We start from the raw sequence: 15000 nt of genomic DNA, 5'->3' as shown, positions 1-15000 counted from the left end.
GATAGTTCCAGCAGTCTGACCAGTGACACTAATAGGGGGCTTTGTGTGTGTGTGTGTGTGTGTGTGTGTGTGTGTGTGTGTGTGTGTGTGTGTGTGTAAAAAGATAATTGTTCACTATCACACACACACACACACACACACACACACAGGTTGTATTGTGTTGTGTTAATTATTGACGCTCGGAGGTTTAATTGGTGTGTGTTGAATAATGCAGCGACAGTAGTGCTTTTTACTGTCGCCACACTGCAGACACACACTTCTGCTGCGTGTGTGTGCATGCGTGTGTGTGTGTGTGTGTGTGTGTGTGTGTGTGTGAGCATGAATATTCATTAGCTCTTGTGGTTAATTTGTCGTCTGTTTGTTAAAACCAGAAAGACACAAGATGTTCTTTCTCGCCTTTCACCAAAACCTGTCTCGCTGTGTGTGTGTGTGTGTGTGTGTGTGTGTGCACTGCTTGTTAAATGCCAGCACAGGCACTGATCCACAGCCATTTTCCTTCTGTCCGCTCTGTTTACGACGAGTGTGTGTGTGTGTGTGTGTGTGTGTGTGTGTGTGTGTGTGTGTGTGTGTGTGTGTGTGACAGCTAATATGTCGGCATTTGTGTTGACAGGAAACTAATTTGCGTCTCTCTCCAACAGGAGACAAAGATCGACTGTGTGCGTGTGGCCACTAAAGGTAAGAAAATGTGGTGCTTTTATTTTGAAAGTAAACTTAAATGTGGACTATTTACAAAGGTGCAGCATTTTATTTTGGAAGGCCTAGAGCACATTTCATTTTGACAGGAGTTAATTTTAAAAATAAGTGCCAAAAATGTTACTTTAAAAGGTATTTAATTCCATCTTATTTTGAAAAGTGTACATTTTATTGTCACCATTAGCGGTTAGCATCATTAGCTGGTCAGACCTAGTTTCTGGTCTCTGCAGCATCTCTGTTGACCTCTGCTGACTGCTGGACTGGATTTACAGCTAAATTAGCCGCTAGCTAGCCAGGCAGCGTCCAGTCCATTCTGTGTAATGAGACACAGATGGCCGTTAGCTGTTGGAGCGCGAGGCTAATGGTTAGCACACTGGTCCCATCCAGGGGTATAATGGTTCACAGATGGCTGCTGGTCGCTGACACCTGTCCTTCAGTCTGTCTGTCTGTCCTCTACTAACAGGACGACCTGATGTCCTCTGCAGACTGACGGACACACCGCGCAAATAAAACACACAATGAACTCTGTGCTGCGCTACCGCTAGGCTAACACAGGGCTAATGACTGGGACTCTATGGGTATCCAGAGGGCTGTTTAGTACTGCAGCTAAACAAGCTAAAAACACTGTTATCTCCCCCGATGAACATCCAGGATTATCACACACACACACACACACACACACACACACACACACGCACACACACACACAAACACACACACACACAGTAATTGACTGTTCTGGCTTTAATCAGCTTTTATTGGAGCACAGTTCTGGTGGCTAACGACACCAGATGCTGATTGGCTCTGCTGGTCCCTTGGCACCTGTCAGTCATGCTGCAGCAGCCAACCAGATCTCCTAGGGGGGTAGTCACCCTCCCCTCCTCCTCCCCCATCCTCCCCCACAGTGTGGTGCAGCACTAACAGTGAGCGGAGCTGATGTGAATGTAAAGGAGAGCTGAACGACTGCTGAATGTTAACTGACGAACAGAACACAGATTCAACAGAAATGATTCAGATTTTATTCTGAAATAGCAGCACGCACACACACACACACACGCACACACACACACACACACACACACACACACACACACACGCACGCACACACACACACACAGTGTGCACCTGGTTTCACCAGAATAACACCTGGTGTTATTTTGTTTAAATCATTTAATGGTGTGAACTATCCGTCATAATTTAATATTAGATCATGTGAAGAATTATTTTCAGAATATTTCTAAGTAATAAATATTTGAACTCTCTATTTCAAAGACATATTTTAATAAATACACTGAATGTACAAACATTAATATATCTGACACCTGAGGTGAACCTGGTGACGCTGAACGTGAAACGCGTTGTGCGTTAAATAAAGCACTGTAGTGAAGTCTGTCAGCGTGCGGAGGATTTGTTCGTCAGGCTCATCACACACTTCCTGCTGCCGACCAGCAGCTGACGACTGCGAGGAGATTTCATTGATTCCAGTTAATATATCTGCTTCAGTATTATAACTGTTAATGTTCCTCACACAAACATTATGAGCCAATATTCATGAGTTATGAGATAACCATGAAACACGTTAGCACTGAAGCTAACTGAAGCTAACTGTTGAACTTCTCTCTGAAGCCTCGCCTCTCTGACCTGCTGCTGCTCTCTCTGCCTGTTTGACCACTAACATCTGATGATTGATTCACTGGTTGATTAACTGATCGGCTGATTAACAAGCATCTCTTTCAGGTCTGATTCTGGAACTAAAACAGGTTCTGTTGAGCGGGTCAGCGCTCTGCTCTCCTTCAGGAGTCTGTAGATACACATGAGGAGGCGGAGCCTCATCAGAGGTGATGTGATGTCACGTTACAATCAACCAATGATTGTCACACATGAGTATTTAATTAAGATAATTAACAGTGTACTCACTGTTTACAAACACATAACGATGATGACATCACTCAGCTGGAGATCAGTCACGTCTACTGTTGACTCACTGACGGCTGATGATGATGATGGTGATGATGATGAAGGCTCCATGAGGAGGAGAGCAGGAAGAAGCTGCATGTTACTAATATTTCTGCTTCAGTACAACCACTGCTACAGCCTGTCTCTCTCTCTGTGTGCCTGTCTGTCTGTGTGCCTGTCTGTCTCTCTGCCTGTCTGTCTGTCTGTCTGTCTCTCTGCATGCCTTCCTGGATGAATAGCTGCTATAATCGTCACCCAGCTCACCACGCCGTACATTCGCATCGCTCCGGCAGCGGGCGACAAGCAGCTAACAGGTCAGACACACACAGACACACACACACACACACACACACACACACACACACGATGTCGGTGCTCCGGCCCGTGTCTGGCCCCTCTGGTGAAGTGGTATCTGGGAGCAGTCCGGCGGTCCGACGGGTCAGACACGGACTTCCCCACAGAACCCTGGTTCTCGTCTCATCTGTGACCCAGAGTCAAAACTGTTACAAGTTATTTTAGGTAGTTAAGCTGATAAACGATCTGTGAAAGCGTGAAACCCGACCGCCCTGACAGAACCTGGTCCTGACCAAACTGCAACAGGGAACACAGACAGAAGTCATGTATCTCATCATGTGACATGTTTGTCAGCAAGCTTTATTTTGAAAGTCTACCTGGATGTACTGACTAATGTAGGTAGATCACCTGAGGACACCTGGGGACACCTGAGGACACTGACCAGCTGCTGTCTCAGTACAGCTGATGTCTTTGTGGACAAACAGGAAGTTAGAACTTTAACTGATTTCACAAGCAGGCGTTTCAAATACAATCAGCTGTTAGTCAGAACAGTCCAATTAGATTCCCAGGCAGGTTCTGAACGTGTGTTTGGGTCAGCTGACAGTGACAACATGGAGGTGTGTGTGTGTGTGTGTGTGTGTGTGGTCTCAGATTTATCCTCGTCTCATTAATGTACAACAGACAGCAGGACAGGTGGGACACACACACACACACACACACACACACACACACACACGTTCATTCACAGCAGAAAATTACATTTAAATATTTACCAGCCTGAAGGTTGAAACTTTCCACCGACTGTTTATACACACACATATACAACATGATGGTGTGTGTGTGTGTGTGTGTGGGAGAGGTTGTGTCACCAGCAGGCCTCAAACACACTCAAACAGCTGTTTGCCTTGTATACACACATTAATACACACACACACACACACACACACGCCTCCCACTCAGCGTGACTGGCTGAAGCCCCGAAGCAGAAAACAGCTTCACTTTCACATAAAAACAGCTTCTCTATGGCCCACTGTGACACACACACACACACACACACACACACACACACACACAGATAAATTCTTCAAAGCAGTGTTTTGATAGCCTTTAAACTGAAAACAGCAGCTCTCTCTGCCTTCGAGGGGGTGAGGGTGTGTGTGTGTGTGTGTGTGTGTGTGTGTGTGTGTCTGTGTGTGTGAGATGAAATGATAAAGAGGAAGCTGCTGATCGTCGAGCTCGTCTGACCTTGAAGAGTCGAAATGAAAACAGAGAAAATAAAGAAAAGTGTCGTCCTGCTGATTTATTGTTCTGGAAACCAGTTTGTTTCACTGCAGCTCAACTGGGTTCAGTACAGACCTGTGTAGCATTTAACTGGGTCAGGATCAGGCTCAAACTGGTCTTTTGTCTGACTTAGACTGGTTCCTGTACTGGTCCAGACTGATCTGGAACAGAACTGGTTTCCGATGGGATTTTATTCTGTCGTAAAACAGCAGAAGCAGACGGACGAGAGGGAGAGGGCCGTGTTTTCAATTTCACATCTCCGTCATGACCAGTTTAACTCTCACACACACACGCACACACACACACACACACACACACACACACACACACACACACACACACACACACACACACACACAGTAACACACAGTGACTGATGGCTGTTGTCAGCTCCTGAATGGGAAAGTGTTGGAGGTCTAAAATGACACACACATATATTACAGCGACATCTCGTCCTGAACGTTTCTCATCTACAGAGTCATCTGGAAGGATATTACACCTGGACACACACACACACACACACACACACACACACACACACACAGTGCAGGTAATGGGTTTTTCATGGCCTGACATCTCATCACATTATACAGTCAGAAGGACTCTGAGCTCTCCGTCCGTCACGCGTCTCCTCCTCCAGTCTGAACGACGGCTTCATTAGAAAACAAGTGATCGATATTATTATTGATGCAGATCGATATTATTATTGATGCAGCTCCTCCTGTGTTACAGCTTCATCTGGTTAATAAAGAGGAGTTAGACGTCACATTTACCACCTGAATGATATTTATAATAAAACGATGTTCACTGAATAAATGACCAGGAGAGCTTGAACTCTTATTAATGACTGTTTACACGTAACAGCAGCTGAACATACTGAATGTTAATTAAAGGCACTTAATTATATTTTACAGGCACATCATTACTGCAGGTTAATTGTTGTTAATGCAATGGTAATTATTGGGTTAATAATGGTAATTAATGTTGACCTATATCCCAGTTAATTGTCAGAAAAGATGTATTAATGATTTAAGTTGGTGGTATTTTACAGGCAGATGACTGGAGGTCACGCTCGTTGGTCATTATTAGTTAATAAATGAAGTAATCGTGGTCATGAAGAAACCAGAACTGAAGTTAATCACACTACAGTAAAATAAATGTTACTATCATTTATTATCATTTAATAGGGAATGTTTGTTATTACTAGTTACTTCATTAAGTGTTAATTAATGGCAAAGGTTAATGATGGTTGTGGGACCAGAAAACAAACCTGAATTAATAAATAAAGGTCATAAATATCAGGTGAAAGTATTCAGCAGTGGTGCTGGTAGTACAAGTTGTGTACTAGTTGTAGTACTAGTTGCTGAAGTAGTTTGTGTTAATGGTAGTTAATGGTTGTGAAATGAAAGTCAATAGTATTTTGTTAAAGAAACTCAGCAGCAGTTTGATAGTTTACAGGCTTGTTGTTGGTAATGCAAGTTAATTATAACTAATGTAGCGTTTTAGTGGTAGTTAGTGGTAAATATTAAAACTATTATAATAACTCTTAATGACATTTAATTGTGTAAATGTTAGTTTTTACTTAAGTTAAATAATTTAATGGTAGTTAGTAGTAGTAGTAGGTTAGTGAAAGTCAACAGTATAAGTATTTTGTTGAAGATGCTCACCAGCAGGAAATGTGTTGATATATTTGGCGGGAAGATGTAAATGAACAAATAGCTGTGATTTATGGAGGTCAATGTTAAGATGAGGTCATTTTAGTTAAAGGTGATTAACGTTAATGTTTAATTAATGTAATGAAGGTTAATGTGACTTATAATAACATTTAATGACCGTTAATGTTAATCACAGATGATGGTTGTTGATAAATGTGTGTATTATGTGATTGTTAGTTTAACACAGTTAATGTTGGTCGCTGGTTTCAGGAGCTGCGACCAGGAAACCAGAACCAGAAAAGGAGAACCAGTCGGACCACACGGTGAAGATTGCTGGATCCATCGCCGGTATCCTGCTCTTCATCATCATCTTCCTCGGAGTTATCCTGCTGATGAAGAAACGGTGAGAATTTTACACACACACACACACACACACACACACACTGTTGGTCCGTGTTCAGTCTCACTTTAACATTTGCTGTTGATTGTTCTTTCTGCTCATCATCAGTCAAATGTTTTGCTGCTTCTGCAATTTATGAAAATATTTTAATTCTTTTAATTTGTTATTTTAAATAATTTATGAATTCTTGCACTTTGTGTTGATGTGTAATTATGCAGGACTGTACAGACTCCTGGTTGTGAAGGTCTTTGGTCTCGTGACGGGCTGAGTGTCCTCTGATCCCACTAATGGAAATGAACTATTATTATTATTATTATTATTATTATTATTATTACGGCAATGACAGTTATTAATGTTCAGTTATGTCTCAAGTATGGTGAGCAGGAAACCAGAACAAGGACTGTGAGTTAGTGCTGATGGTAGTTAATGGTAATCTTAGTTAATTACTGGTGGAGTTAATGGAAGTGATTCATATCAACATCTGTTGATCAGCAGTGTGTTCTTCTGTCTCCTGGTCATCTATTCAATATTAGTTCATAACTCATGGACCTCCAGAACCAGCTCAGAACCACAGTCCTTTAATGTGAGTCAGTCGGGTTTATATGATCTATTTCATTCTCTCGACACACTAACGATCAACTTTGGCAGCAGATTTTATAAAGTGATCAATTAAAATACTAAGAAGTTGATCTGGATCATGTGAATATGAACCCAACACAGTAACTTTACTAATACTGTCATAATGCTATTATTTCATATTACATGTGTTTAATCTGTAGATAAATGAAGTGACATCAAAGACACACACACACACACACACACACACACACACACACACACACACAGTGACAGAGGATGATGAGGATGAATAATGGAGCAGATTGCAGCAGTAATCACCATTAAACTATATGTAGACCGACTTTATTCTCCAACATCAAACACACACCCCCGCTGGGACACACACACACACACACACACACACACACACACACACACTTAAACACAGAGAGAAAGGCTTCTGTGTTTGGAGAACGTCGACGATAAGAGAGAAATTTAGATGAAAGAACGTTTTATTCTTTGTTTTTTTTTCAGAGTCGCCTCGAGCTGAATGGCTTCAGGCTACAGACACACACACATTTACACAGAGAGAGCCCGTGTGTGTGTGTGTGTGTGTGTGTGTGTGTGTGTGTGTGTGTGTGTGTGTTGGTACGACGTGGTGAGTTTCAGTCGGACTCGTCTGTCGGACCGATCGAGCTCTGATCTCTGTAACAGATATTAGAGAGAGAGAGAGGCGGTGGTTCGGTCTCTAATGAGCTTTTTAATGTTGACGGGGTGCGTTTGATTTCCACTCTGTGAGCAGACGGAGGTCAGACTCATTACAGCGGGAGTGAAAATAGGACGCTGGCTGTTTAAACTGTGATTGGCTGCAGGGTGATCAGACACAGTGTGTTACTACACCCTGATGCAGCTGATGGGTGGTGGTTCTGAGGTGTTCAGCATGTGATTAAAGGATAATTACACCATTTCTGTTACAGAATATTTATACTTCACTCATCAGTATTAAACTAAATACAAAGATTCTGGTGGTGCAACAAGACTCAGACACACCGTGTAGAAATACTGCGTTTGAACAGTACTTCAGTCAGAGTGTGTCCTTGTTTCTAACTGTAACGATCGTACCGATGACAGCAGCAGTCATTGTTGAGACTTTAATGGACAGTTCACATCTTCGTTCTTCTGACGAGCACATCAGAACTTTGAGTCCGTGACGTTATCCGATGTTTGTTTAATATGTATATAAACTGAGATGGAGCCTCAGGTGTCTGATGTTCAGGTGAACCTACAAACCTCGTTTCACACATTCACCTCCAATCAGATGTGTCCCCTCCCCCTTCACACTTTGATTGACACATTATACCAGCCAATCACCGCTCTCCACTCCTCCACCTCCACACACAATAATTTAACTCATCTGTTCTGTTTTTCTCTCCGAGACATTAATCTGTTGTTTTCCTTTTTCTGTTTTTCTGTTTTTTCTTTCCCTCCATTCCATCCCTCCCTCTGCTCCGCCCCCACCACTCAGACGAAGAAATTATCACTCCTACACTTATTACCTGTAAGTAACCTGTTTGACCTCTGACCTCTCACCTGTAACCTTCACCTTCACCCTAACATCAAGCCGACACACCTGAAACACCTGAAACCCTGAACTCCAAGTCTGTCCTTCCTATGTCCCTGCTTCCCTGTGACCCCTGACCCTAAACCTGTGACCCCTGACCCTAAACCTGTGACCCTTGACCCTAAACCTGTCACCCCGACCCTAAACCTGTGACCCCTGACCCTAAACCTGTGACCCCGACCCTAAACATGTGGCCCCTGACCCTAAACCTGTGACCCCCTGACCCTAAATCTGTGACCCTTGACCCTAAACCTGTCACCCCGACCCTAAACCTGTGACCCCGACCCTAAACCTGTGACCCCTGATCATAAACCTGTGACCCCCTGACCCTAAACCTGTGACCCTTGACCCTAAACCTGTCACCCCTGATCATAAACCTGTCACCCCTGATCATAAACCTGTCACCCCCTGACCCTAAACCTGTGACCCTTGACCCTAAACCTTTTACTCCCGATCTTAAACCTGTGACTCCTGATCTTAGACCTGTGACCCCTGATCTTAAACCTGTGACTCCTGATCTTAGACTGTGACCCCTGATCTTAGACCTGTGACTCCTGATCTTAGACTGTGACCCCTGATCATAAACCTGTGACTCCCGATCTTAAACCTGTGACTCCTGATCTTAGACCTGTGACTCCTGATCTTAGACTGTGACCCCTGATCTTAGACCTGTGACTCCTGATCTTAGACCTGTGACTCCTGATCTTAGACTGTGACCCCTGATCTTAGACCTGTGACTCCTGATCTTAGACCTGTGACTCCTGATCTTAGACTGTGACCCCTGATCATAAACCTGTGACTCCTGATCTTAAACCTGTGACTCCTGATCTTAGACCTGTGACTCCTGATCTTAGACTGTGACCCCTGATCTTAGACCTGTGACTCCTGATCTTAGACCTGTGACTCCTGATCTTAGACTGTGACTCCTGATCTTAGACCTGTGACTCCTGATCTTAGACTGTGACCCCTGATCTTAGACCTGTGACCCCTGATCTTAGACCTGTGACTCCTGATCTTAGACTGTGACCCCTGATCATAAACCTGTGACTCCCGATCTTAAACCTGTGACTCCTGATCTTAGACCTGTGACTCCTGATCTTAGACCTGTGACCCCTGATCTTAAACCTGTGACTCCTGATCTTAGACCTGTGACTCCTGATCTTAGACCTGTGACTCCTGATCTTAGACCTGTGACTCCTGATCTTAGACTGTGACCCCTGATCATAAACCTGTGACTCCCGATCTTAAACCTGTGACTCCTGATCTTAGACCTGTGACTCCCGATCTTAAACCTGTGACTCCCGATCTTAGACCTGTGACTCCTGATCTTAGACCTGTGACTCCTGATCTTAGACTGTGACCCCTGATCATGAACCTGTGACTCCCGATCTTAAACCTGTGACTCCTGATCTTAGACCTGTGACTCCTGATCTTAAACCTGTGACTCCCGATCTTAAACCTGTGACTCCTGATCTTAAACCTGTGACTCCCGATCTTAAACCTGTGACTCCTGATCTTAGACTGTGACCCCTGATCATGAACCTGTGACTCCCAATCTTAAACCTGTGACTCCTGATCTTAGACCTGTGACTCCTGATCTTAAACCTGTGACTCCCGATCTTAAACCTGTGACTCCTGATCTTAAACCTGTGACTCCCGATCTTAAACCTGTGACTCCTGATCTTAAACCTGTGACTCCTGATCTTAGACCTGTGACTCCTGATCTTAGACTGTGACCCCTGATCTTAAACCTGTGACTCCTGATCTTAGACTGTGACCCCTGATCATGAACCTGTGACTCCCGATCTTAAACCTTGACTCCTGATCTTAGACCTGTGACTCCTGATCTTAAACCTGTGACTCCCGATCTTAAACCTGTGACTCCTGATCTTAAACCTGTGACTCCCGATCTTAAACCTGTGACTCCTGATCTTAGACTGTGACCCCTGATCTTAAACCTGTGACTCCTGATCTTAAACCTGTGACTCCTGATCTTAGACCTGTGACTCCTGATCTTAGACTGTGACCCCTGATCATAAACCTGTGACTCCCGATCTTAGACCTGTGACTCCTGATCTTAGACCTGTGACCCCTGATCTTAAACCTGTGACCCCTGATTTTAGACCTGTGACCCCTGACCTTTAACCTGTAGTCCAGGTTCAATCATTGGCTAAGAGGTCTCATCTTCAGCTGTGTCCTGTCTGACCCCTCCATCTATCCACCAATCAAATCATTGATCCTAACTTTTACTGCATGATTACATCGTTGTCCTCAACCTTTGACCTTTGTCTCTAACTTTAACTGTGACCTCTGACCTTCACTGTTTGTTTTAACGTTACGTTTCACCACCAGATGTCACTGTTGTTATTTTGTACTACAGATCGGGGTTAATACTGGTTGTTACCGCCTGACGTTTACGCTTTGTCCTCGTTTACCTTTCTGTTGTGGTGATTAGCGTTAGCTATTTTAAGCCTCTATTATGTAGAATGTTCAAAAACAAACAAAAAAGAAGAAAATAAATGCTGCATAAAGATGTTTTCCCTGATTTTTGGTCTCTGCGAGGTGTTTTTTGTCTCTGCGAGGTGTTTTTTTGTCTCTGCAAGATGGTTTTTGTCTCTGCGAGGTGTTTTTTGGTCTCTGCGAGATGGTTTTTGGTCTCTGCGAGGTGTTTTTTGGTCTCTGCGAGATGGTTTTTGGTCTCTGCGAGATGGTTTTTGGTCTCTGCGAGGTGGTTTTTGTCTCTGCGAGGTGTTTTTTTGTCTCTGCAAGATGGTTTTTGGTCTCTGCGAGGTGTTTTTTTGTCTCTGCAAGATGGTTTTTGGTCTCTGCGAGATGGTTTTTGGTCTCTGCGAGGTGTTTTTTGGTCTCTGCGAGGTGTTTTTTTGTCTGTGCAAGATGGTTTTTGGTCTCTGCGAGGTGTTTTTTTGTCTCTGCAAGATGGTTTTTGGTCTCTGCGAGGTGTTTTTTTGTCTCTGCAAGATGGTTTTTGGTCTCTGCGAGGTGTTTTTTTGTCTCTGCGAGGTGTTTTTTGTTTCTGCGAGGTGTTTTTTGTCTCTACGAGGTGGTTTTTGTCTCTGCGAGGTGTTTTTTGGTCTCTGCGAGATGGTTTTTGGTCTCTGCGAGATGGTTTTTGTCTCTGCGAGGTGTTTTTTGGTCTCTGCGAGATGGTTTTTGTCTCTGCGAGGTGTTTTTTGGTCTCTGCGAGGTGGTTTTTGTCTCTGCGAGATGGTTTTTGGTCTCTGCGAGGTGTTTTTTTTTGTCTCTGCGAGATGGTTTTTGGTCTCTGCGAGGTGGTTTTTGGTCTCTGCGAGGTGGTTTTTGTCTCTGCGAGATGGTTTTTGTCTCTGCGAGGTGTTTTTTGGTCTCTGCAAGATGGTTTTTGTCTCTGCGAGGTGTTTTTTGGTCTCTGCGAGGTGGTTTTTGTCTCTGCGAGGTGGTTTTTGGTCTCTGCGAGGTGGTTTTTGTCTCTGCGAGATGGTTTTTGTCTCTGCGAGGTGTTTTTTGGTCTCTGCGAGATGGTTTTTGTCTCTGCGAGGTGTTTTTTGGTCTCTGCGAGGTGGTTTTTGTCTCTGCGAGATGGTTTTTGTCTCTGCGAGGTGTTTTTTGGTCTCTGCGAGATTGGTTTTTGTCTCTGCGAGGTGTTTTTTGGTCTCTGCGAGGTGGTTTTTGTCTCTGCGAGATGGTTTTTGTCTCTGCGAGGTGTTTTTTGGTCTCTGCGAGGTGGTTTTTGTCTCTGCAAGGTGTTTTTTGGTCTCTGCAAGGTTTTTTTGTCTCTGCGAGGTGTTTTTTGCGTCCTTGTGGTCGATACATCAGCACACTTCGATCTGTATCTGACTTTCATAAGTTACCAGTGTACTTTAGCTCATTCAGCTGCAGTTTCACCTGCAGGATCTGAGGAAAGAGTTCACCATCGCTCTCATCCAGTTTCCTCCTCCTGATTGGCTCAACACTGAGTGGAAGCTTCTGTTTCCTGTTTCAGCTGCGATGTGAGAAGTAAAAATAAAAACGGTGAAACTCGACTTTTTGATCAATAACTGTGAGATGCTTGAGAGAAACCTGAGTTTCCCTCCAGGTTAGAGCTGAATTATCTCCAACCAACGCCTCCTCAGGGAGACAGGAAGTACTCACACACTCCTCCTCAGGTCACTGTGTGTGTGTGTGTGTGTGTGTGTGTGTGTGTGTGTGTGTGTGTGTGTGTGTGCGCGTGCATGCGTGCGTGCGTGCGTGCGTGCGTGCGTGCGTACGTGTGTGTTGATGCACTGTCTCAGTCCAATAGAAGAACCAGAACAGATCAGAGACGATGTGAGCTGCAGTGATCAGCTTCATCACCAGGAGATCAATAAACTGATGCATTGATCATCAGTTTCACGCTGAAGTCTTTGAGCCTCAGTGAGTCAGACTGACTTTAACCACCAACGTGGACAGAAGTATGTGGACAGCTCCCCGCTCCAGAGACTCAGTTTAATGTTCCTGAGGGAGGAAAGCCTGCTGTAACTCACACTGTGTGTGTGTGTGTGTGTGTGTGTGTGTGTGTGTGTGTGTGTGTGTGTGTGTGTGTGTGTGCGTGCGTGCGTGCGTGCGTGTGTGTGTGTGTGGGCAGTGGAGCAGGGTTAATAGAATTAGCTGGGTGTAATAAACCTGTCTGATCAAATGATCGTTACAAGGAGAGATACACCTACACACAGCACGCACACACACAGACACACACACACACACGCACACGCACACACAGACACACACACACGCACACACACACACTCTGACATCCATTACTGCTAACAGCATTGTCCTGTCGCTCATTAGATTAGCATAGATTAGCCTTGACATGCATCTGTGTGTGTGTTAATGTTAAGTGTTGCTAAATCAATCAACCCCCGACACCCCGCTGATGATGTCATGACACATGCACACACACACACACACACACACACACACACACACACACACACACACACACAGAGTCAGTCTCCATTGAATTCAGATATGAAAACATAAAAGCTGTATCACTGCAGTATTTCCTTGATAAACAGCGGTCACCTCGTGCTCCCTCTATTCACTCGTGTCTTTAGAGAGAGAGTGTGTGTGTGTGTGTGTGTGTGTGTGTGTGTGTGTGTGTGTGTGTGTGTGTTGAGGGGTCAGAGGTTGAAGGTCAGGACGGCTGATTGGAGTCAGAGAGGTCGGCTCGGCTCTGCAGGAAAGTGAGAGACAAACAGAAAAACATTTTGACAGGCTGAAAAATACTGAAACTAAAATGTTCATTTAGAGTCTCAGTCTGTCAAAGCAGAGGTCGAAGGTCAGGACGGCTTTGTCTCTCTGTGGCTGTCCTGTGTCTCTCCGTGGCTGTCCTCTGTCTCTCTGTGGCTGTCCTGTGTCTCTCCGTGGCTGACCTGTGTCTCTCTGTGGCTGTCCTCTGTCTCTCCCTGGCTGTCCTCTGTCTCTCTGTGGCTGTCCTGTGTCTCTCTGTGGCTGTCCTGTGTCTCTCCGTGGCTGTCCTCTGTCTCTCTGTGGCTGTCCTGTGTCTCTCCGTGGCTGTCCTGTGTCTCTCCGTGGCTGACCTGTGTCTCTCTGTGGCTGTCCTCTGTCTCTCCGTGGCTGTCCTGTGTCTCTCCGTGAATGACCTGTGTCTCTCCGTGGCTGTCCTCTGTCTCTCCGTGGCTGTCCTGTGTCTCTCCGTGGCTGTCCTCTGTCTCTCCGTGGCTGACCTGTGTCTCTCCGTGGCTGTCCTCTGTCTCTCTGTGGCTGTCCTGTGTCTCTCTGTGGCTGTCCTCTGTCTCTCCGTGGCTGTCCTGTGTCTCTCTGTGGCTGTCCTCTGTCTCTCCGTGGCTGTCCTGTGTCTCTCCGTGGCTGTCCTGTGTCTCTCCGTGGCTGTCCTCTGTCTCTCCGTGGCTGTCCTGTGTCTCTCCGTGGCTGTCCTCTGTCTCTCCGTGGCTGACCTGTGTCTCTCCGTGGCTGTCCTGTGTCTCTCCGTGGCTGTCCTCTGTCTCTCCGTGGCTGACCTGTGTCTCTCCGTGGCTGTCCTGTGTCTCTCCATGGCTGTATATCTGTACCCTATATCTTTGTGTGTGTTGTGTGTCAGTTCGTGTTCGTTGTGTGTCAGTTCGTGTTCGTTGTGTGTCAGTTCGTGTTCGTTGTGTGTCAGTTCGTGTTCGTTGTGTGTCAGTTTGCAGTCGTCTCCTGTCTTGTGTCTGTCTCACAGTTTGGTCTGAGACGTTGTGAGTTGTGTGTCTGCAGACAGGTTTGTGTTGCAGTTTGTGTGTTCAGGTCTGAATCAGAGAAGAAGCGCTGCAGGTTTTCACCGTCTGACTGAACCACAGAAGAAGAAATAGGTGACATGAGGGGGAGGAGGGCAGCCTCGCCTCGGGCGCTTTCACCGTCCTCCATGTTAACCCTGACACACACACACACACACACACACACACACACACACACACACACACACACACAGCTGCTTTCACTGATGTCTTACTTTTCAGTTTAAAAGCCTGTTTTTTTATATTTATTTATATATTTCAATATTTTTTCCTTTTCCATTTTCAGGTCAG

General features: G+C 45.1%; 1 protein-coding gene across 1 annotated transcript in view; it reads left to right on the top strand.

Moving 5' to 3' along the window:
* Positions 1-15000, top strand: part of LOC311249261 (receptor-type tyrosine-protein phosphatase mu-like) — a 157572-nt gene that overhangs the window by 79158 nt on the left and 63414 nt on the right. The window contains exons 17-20 of the mRNA XM_084340158.1: positions 639-675; positions 2889-2963; positions 6150-6282; positions 8363-8395. Of these exons, the coding sequence (XP_084196284.1) occupies positions 639-675; positions 2889-2963; positions 6150-6282; positions 8363-8395 (278 nt within the window). The remainder of the gene's footprint in view (positions 1-638; positions 676-2888; positions 2964-6149; positions 6283-8362; positions 8396-15000) is intronic.

This window comes from Pagrus pagrus (assembly GCF_965226575.1).
Source record: "Pagrus pagrus genome assembly, chromosome: 20".
Classification (NCBI taxonomy): Eukaryota; Metazoa; Chordata; class Actinopteri; order Spariformes; family Sparidae; genus Pagrus; species Pagrus pagrus.
The sequence above is the reverse complement of the archived record's forward strand: the minus strand, read 5'-3'. Positions and strand labels throughout refer to the sequence as shown.